The 7,043-nt window shown below is 43.0% G+C and overlaps 1 protein-coding gene across 1 annotated transcript in view; it reads left to right on the top strand.

The window, feature by feature from the left end:
- Positions 1 to 574: 574 nt before the first annotated feature.
- Positions 575 to 7,043, top strand: part of CIDEA (cell death-inducing DFFA-like effector a) — a 7,266-nt gene continuing 797 nt past the window's right edge. Inside the window, exons 1-4 of the mRNA XM_010297289.1 lie at positions 575 to 612; positions 780 to 936; positions 1,126 to 1,272; positions 3,447 to 3,625. Of these exons, the coding sequence (XP_010295591.1) occupies positions 575 to 612; positions 780 to 936; positions 1,126 to 1,272; positions 3,447 to 3,625 (521 nt within the window). The remainder of the gene's footprint in view (positions 613 to 779; positions 937 to 1,125; positions 1,273 to 3,446; positions 3,626 to 7,043) is intronic.

Genomic DNA, 7,043 nt, shown 5'->3' with positions numbered 1-7,043 from the left:
GGGAACCTAAACAGTCACTATTAAAACATGTGGTTGCCCAGGAAAATGTAAAACCTCCTTCTAGAAGTGTTTGAATTCTTCTAGCTTCTCTGTCAGCCCGGTCCAACACCATCAATTTCTGTAATTTAATCTTAATTTTAATTTCATTTGACTTCTTTTGATACATTAGGGTACAAACAAGTTTTGTCATTTTAAAAAGTAGATTAAGTTTTATAGACTGTAGATACTGTTTACAAGATAAACACCTCGGCTGTTTGGAAGTCAAGCATAACTGTATCAAAAAGTTCCACTTGCATTCTGATGCTAAGTGTCTTGAATATGGATAATACGTTCAGTCTTCCTAAAGTGAACTCATGTCTTAACGAATTAGTTGGAAGTAGTTTTTTGTATCATCTGATCGTTTATCTTGAAGGTGAAAAGAATGATCTATATGGCTGAATGCAGTAAGAGCTGCTGCCTTTCCAAGTCAGTGTTAAAACCTGTCAGCCTCACTGTAATCATGACCTTGACATCAGCTGAGCTAGAGATGGCCCACATCTGCTTGAAACGTTTTTAATTTTAGAAGTGTTTTCAAATGTCACTGGCAAGAGAAACTTCAGGGACAACATGTCTGTAGGGCTATGTAGTATTTAGTTTTGAAAGCAAGCTCTGCGAGTCTAATGTGACCTGTGAATTACTCGTATAATGTGCTTATGTCACTGAGCTCAACAGTCCTCCTCCTTCTCACAGTACTTGACATGACTATTTTTATAACTACGCTGAATTTTTATTTGTCTTAGATCTTTGGTATCCATGGGAGCATCTGTGGGAGCAGTAACAAAACAGACCCTGTTCCCTCCTCTCATGCCTGCAGGGCGACCTTTCCGTGTGTCGAATGCCTCCCGAAGCAGCAGAAAAGGAATTGTTGCAAGCAGTCTGCAAGAGCTCATCAGCAAGGTATAGCGAACATTCACACTCTGACTGAAACTTGCAGTGAAGTACAGTATCCCAGAAAGGCAATCCACAGACTCTTGTTCTTCTAAAAATCATTACAGAGGAGGTTCAGGAGAATATGACAGATAAGCAAGTTTTAATATGAAATGATGGTCCCCTTTTCGAATGCTAAAATCTGCTGGTTTTTTGCAGACTTTAGATGCCTTCCTTATATCTGCTGGAATAGTTACTCTGGTTTTGGAGGAAGATGGAACGGTTGTGGACACAGAAGAGTTCTTTAAGTCCCTGGATGATAATACACACTTCATGGTTCTAGAAAAAGAACAGAAATGGACACAAGTAAGTGTTGACTGCCTTTCTCTTGCTTGAATAGAAGTAGATGGAAGAATGGCTGCTAAAATTGTTGGAAAGAGGAGACGAAGAAAACTTCCCCTAAAGAAGGCAAGGTATCAACTCCTTGTGGAGCCTGCCTGGCTTCCTGGATGACATATCAAGTTCTCTGGGGTTTTTTTGGTCCCTTGCTTGGACATAGAACTGTTGGCAAAGATCTGCCAAGAACTGAAATGAAGCATTACAACTGAAAAGAACTATAGGGGAAATCCCCCACTTCTGGAGAGCCTCAGAAATAACCTTGTTCTTGAGCCTTTTTGAACATAAAGAAAATTAGGACTTTGGCTGCATGAAGTTAAAAATACAATGGCTTTTAAAGGTTAGCTTTCAGATGAGAAAAAATGCCCAAATTAAGCAATGTAAAACAAGTTTTGTCCTGTGAATGCAGTAATAGTTTACTGCGGGGTATAAAAATGTCTGGTTTAGCTGTTTGCAAGATTAAAGTTGTCATCAAAACTTAATGTCACTCTATATGCTTCACGATATTTTAAGAACTAGTGAGATGAGCTAGCTTTAGCCTTCTGATTGTATTGACTCAGTGACTAGTTTGTGCTTTTGTGGGGGAATAGTCATATGTATGTTAATAAGATAGTTAAACTCCAATTGTCTTTCCATGAGATGGTTGTTGCTAGAAAGCTAGCATCAGAATTTCTTCCACCAGGTGCAGAGCTAGCCGATGAGCTGTAAGCAGACCTACCATTTTTCTGTTTGTACATGTGTGGCCCAATCATGTTTTTTTCAGTCTCCTGTGGTAGTGTGGGCAACTTGTGTGTTTTTCCCCAAGACACCTCACTGCCTTCGGCATCTGGGCTATGAGCTCCAAGAGCAGAAAAGAAGTTGCAGCCAGGGTATGACTTCACCTTGCTCCTTCCCCCTTTGCCCTATGTCCCGTCTGGCATGGCAGCAGAATGAGTTCAAATGCTGCCCTTCTTCAGGATGTGCTGAATGACAGCAGGAGGACTGCTGCAGCTTCACAAATCTGCAGTGTAGCACAAGCTCTGTCATGCCTTATCCAAACATTCTGGGCGCTAATAGTGGGGAGAGACGCTACCACGCATACCAGCTACTTGCACACATCCAAAACTGTTGTTGATGGGGGCCCTGTTGCCAGAGCTCGGAGGCTATTGAAGTCAAACAGGCATAAAATTGCTGGCTAATGATATACCACAGTGTTTAACTTGGTTTGACTTACTATGGCACTGTCTGAGGGCTGGGGTGACAAGTACAAAAAGGCCCAGTCCTACATAACTTTATTGCTTCATTTAGCCTGGAAAAACCAGCTTGGCAGCTGCCAAGTCATTCACCCTGAGCAGAGTATGCCATGTATCCACTAGATGTCTCTGTAAATATGGGTTTTCTCAACCATTTTCTTTTTTCTTGAAGCAAGCCATCCTGAAAGCATCGCTGCCAGCCCCAAAGCAGACAAGGGCTGCTTCCAATAAAGGAGGTGGATTTTTAGATGGAAGATGGTTTTCCATGCTCTTCTTCCTTTGCTTTTTCCTCTTAAAAACTCAGTATTAAACCCTAGGCCTAATCAGTAGTGGTTCCCTCCCTGTTACTTTTTTAGTAGGAAGAAAGAGAGGTGTTATGAGCCAGGATTTTAAATGAGGACCTCACTTTGCACAGATGTCAACTTTGCAGCTGTCTCTAAGAGTGCTCATCAGTATTGTGTTCCTTCCTAAATGGAAGGCCCTAATGTCATCCTGGTAATTTGGTGGCTTGTTTCAGTGTGGACTACCTGTGCTGCCTTGGCTAGCAGCTGGCACATACCAGGGTAATTAAATAGCAGGAACACTGTCCAGTGGCATTACCTGTGGTTTCAGTGTACCCTGAAGAAGCTGCATTACAGAACAGAAATAATCAGGAGGTGCTGTGTTACTCTAGAACTTCTGTGTCTGTCTGGAATAGCTTTAGGAGCCTGGTCAGGACTTGAATAAAATTATGTAAGCTACAGACTTACTTTTCGCTGTGCTAATGCTTTTAATTATAGTTTAGAATTGATCGAGAACTAGCCTGAAGACTGGAATAAGCAAGCTGCTTCTAAAGAGCTGCACTGTTAACAATTGTCTTGCTGTAGTTTCCTGGCTCACAGTACAAACTGTCTCTCCCTCTTTTTAAATTAGACAAGAAATGGAGTTGCTGTGAGACAAAAGAAGAAAATGGGAGTAGCTAACATCACATTTGATCTGTACAAGCTGAACCCGAAGGATTTTATTGGCTGCTTAAACATCAAGGCGACCTTCTATGAGATCTACTCTGTCTCATATGACATCAAATGTATGGGAGCAAAAAGTGTATTGCGGTAAGTATGTTTCCACTACTGATTGGGTGTATGCATTAATGTAAAATCTGTGTTTGCTTATTTGTTCTTTGAAGCAGGTGTGTTTATAAACTTAGTATTTTTATTAATTCTTATGTACTGGCCAGTATGCTGACTCTTCCTTTGTAAGGTGGATAGCTGACTTGTAAAAACTTACTCTAGCTTTTTATGGTGGAATTCTAAATTTCCCCCAAGCTAAAATCTTACCAGCTTGTTTACTGCAAGGATGTAGCTACAGTCTCTTTGTTTTCCTGAGAGAGTTTCCCCAGATTCCTTTGATTTGTTTGAAGAATGCAGGAGGCTGAGGAATAAGCATCAGACCCTTTGAAGGGGTGGGGAGAGGACAACTTCTAGGGGATTAAATGAGAGTTTGAGATCTAATGGCAAGGGTCTTGAAGCTTGCTCAGACTTTGTGATACCAGGTTGCCAAATTCACCACCTGAGCTATATGGAGAAGGAAAATGGAAGAGAGATGACACTGTCTGTCTTAATGTCTTAATGTGAATTTGAAAATTAATCTACTGTTGTAATGTGAATTTGTCATCTGTATTAAGACTGATGTCACTGTTTTTAAGCCGCCTAACAAGGACCACTGTCTCCTGCAGGACCAGTCTATGGTGGGTTGTGAGTTTGGTAGAACAGGCTGTTGGGAAATGCTGTCTTATGCAGGCGCAAAAGAATACCGGTCTCGTCCACTGCTTTCAACAGTGTGTTGAAAGTCTGTGCCTTGTCAAAATCAGCTGTGTCCTGCCCTGGTTGAACTTAGAAGATGTTTTCTTCAGACTCCTTCACAGAGGTGCCATACTTTGATAGCTCTTTAAGCTATAGCCCTTATGGTTGGGACATAGTGGTGTAGTGTTGCTGCATTTTTACTTGAGGACCAGATCCGCTCTGTACAGAACAGGCAGATGTATATGCCTGTAAGTGAGGTTTTCACTTTCCCTGAACAACATGTAGTAGCTTGAAGTCTTCAAATAGTCCCTCTTCTTATGATGCAGGTATTAAGCATTGTAATGCTAATCTTGTTCTGTCTGACTGACCTCTCTCACTCTTAGGTGGTCCCTTGCTTAATCTTTCAGGCTATAGCTGGCATGAACTGTAGATGAGACTTACGTCTCTCGTCATGCTGCAGTGTTTATCCAGCTATATGCTGTGCCCACCGGTAGCACTGGCTTCATTAGGGTTTCTTCAAAGTAAAGGCTTACCCTTGAACAGCTGCGTTCCTCCAGTTCCTATGTTTGTCAAGGCTCTTGAGCCAGAACAAACTCTGGTTTCTGTCTATCTGCTATGGAGATGAGTATCAGCGCTGGAACTTGCACTGTTAAGGAGGATTTGAAGTGATAGTTCTGCCTCCCTGCCAACACAGGGCAGCTGGTGAGGAAGAAATGGTACTGCTGAACAGCTGAAGTCGCTGTGGAGTTCTTCTGGAAGTGCTGTTATGTTAGAGTTGAGCTGTAAGGGAAGTGCCAGTGTCGGGGTGGGAAAATAGTCTGCTAGCAAAGAAGGGTGACAGAACCTTGGGTACTCTTGAACACAACAGTAAGATGTCCTGTCTCAGCTTGCTATTGAAAGACACCTGTTGTTAGGTTCTTGGTGTAGCCCCCTGCTAATGAGTTCCAAACTGCTACTTCTGCCCTCTGCCTGAGCCCACCTGCGGAGTGTGAAGGGAAAGACTTTTAAAATGCTGCAGTTGTTCATTGGTGGGAGGGGCTCAAAGCCAGCCAGGTCTGATGAGTGCATTTCCCCCGACAGTTTCACCCTGTAGTGTCCAACTGAAGGATCAAATGTCCAGTTCAACAAATAACTTCCTCCATGGCTTAAGGGACAACTGCTCTTGTGTGCAAGTGACACACTGCAGCTGCTCAAAAACTTGGTACCAGGTGCAGCTTTCTTTACAACTGTAAAGCTCCTTGGCCTGCACTATCTGGTGGAGGGAAGGGCATACTGAAATGGCATATGTGTGGGAGGCATGAATAAAGGTATGATGTTTTTTAAAGGCTCCCCAGGCTCTAAGTATTCTACTCTTCTGAAGTATTGGATTTTTGACTGCAAACCTTCTTTCATCACTGTGGAAAAAAATGAATTTGTAGGAAGAAGACTTTGCCTTCTCTGCTAGACCTCCAAGGAGAAGTGAACAGCAGCAGAGGGTTCACAGTTGCATGTTTTCTCAGACAGGAATTCAGAAAATCTTCCCTCTTTTTTGCAGAAGAGGAAGGCTGGTCTGGTTTCTGCATCTTCAGAAACTGATCCCTTTCCAGTTTTGGAATGGTTCCAGTTCTCGTGTACCACTTCCCCAATGCTTCAGCTTCATACTTGCGAGGGCCTACTTAACTTTTGGGGGATGAGGCTTGAATGTAGCTCTCAGCACTGATGTCCCAGTTGTTTCTTGGAGAATGGAAGGAAGATGCGGGTATAACTAAGTTGAATAAATGACCAACAGTGTTCTGGCCTGTATCAGCACTAGTGTGGCCAGCAGGAGTAGGGAAGTGATTGTGCCCCTGTACTCAGCACTGGTGAGGCTGCAGCTTGAATACTGTGTTCAGTTTTGGGCCCCTCACTACAAGAAGGATGTTGAGGTGCTGGAGCGTGTCCAGAGAAGGGCAACGAAGCTGGTGAGGGGGCTGGAGCACAAGTCTTATGAGGAGCGTCTGAGGGAACTGGGGTAGTTTAGTCTGGAGAAGAGGAGGCTGAGGGGAGACCTTATCGCTCTCTACAACTCTCTGAAAGGTGGTTGTGGCGACGAGGGTGTTGGCCTCTTCTCCCAAGTAACCAGCGATAGGACAAGAGGAAATGGCCTCAAGTTGCGCCAGGGGAGGTTTAGATTGGATATTAGAGAAAATTTCTTCACCGAGAGAGTGGTCAGGCATCGGAACAGGCTGCCCAGGGAGGTGGTGGAGTCGCCATCTCTGGAAGTGTTTAAAAAACGTGTGGATGTGGCACTTCAGGACATGGTTTAGAGAACATGGTGGTGCTGGATTAATGGTTGGACTTGATGATCTTGAAGGTCCTTTCCAACCTCAGTGATTCTGTGATTCTGATTCTTTGATTCTGTGATCTCTATTCCCATGTGAACCTGTGGTGATCCAGAGTCTATATTGTAGAACTCTGATGCTTGCCTGATCTTAGTTTATGGATCTGTACTGATTCTTACACAGTATTATATGTTTGAATGCTGATACTTATTAAAACTTGAAAAAATAGAATAGTTGTGAACTGAGAATTCTTAAGGCTTGCAGCTTGGACAGTATTAATTCGCCTGGCTTCACTTTTTTTGCTGTTGGGCAGCCACTGTAATGTGATTGCTCAGTTTCAGACCTAATTAAGTTCGATTTGTAGCTTGGAGATACATGCAGTGTTGTATTAGTGAATGGCCTAAAGGTGAGATGTGAAGTGGATTCAT

This window comes from Phaethon lepturus, unplaced genomic scaffold, assembly GCF_000687285.1.
Source record: "Phaethon lepturus isolate BGI_N335 unplaced genomic scaffold, ASM68728v1 scaffold17901, whole genome shotgun sequence".
NCBI classification, from domain to species: Eukaryota; Metazoa; Chordata; class Aves; order Phaethontiformes; family Phaethontidae; genus Phaethon; species Phaethon lepturus.
The sequence above is the reverse complement of the archived record's forward strand: the minus strand, read 5'-3'. Positions and strand labels throughout refer to the sequence as shown.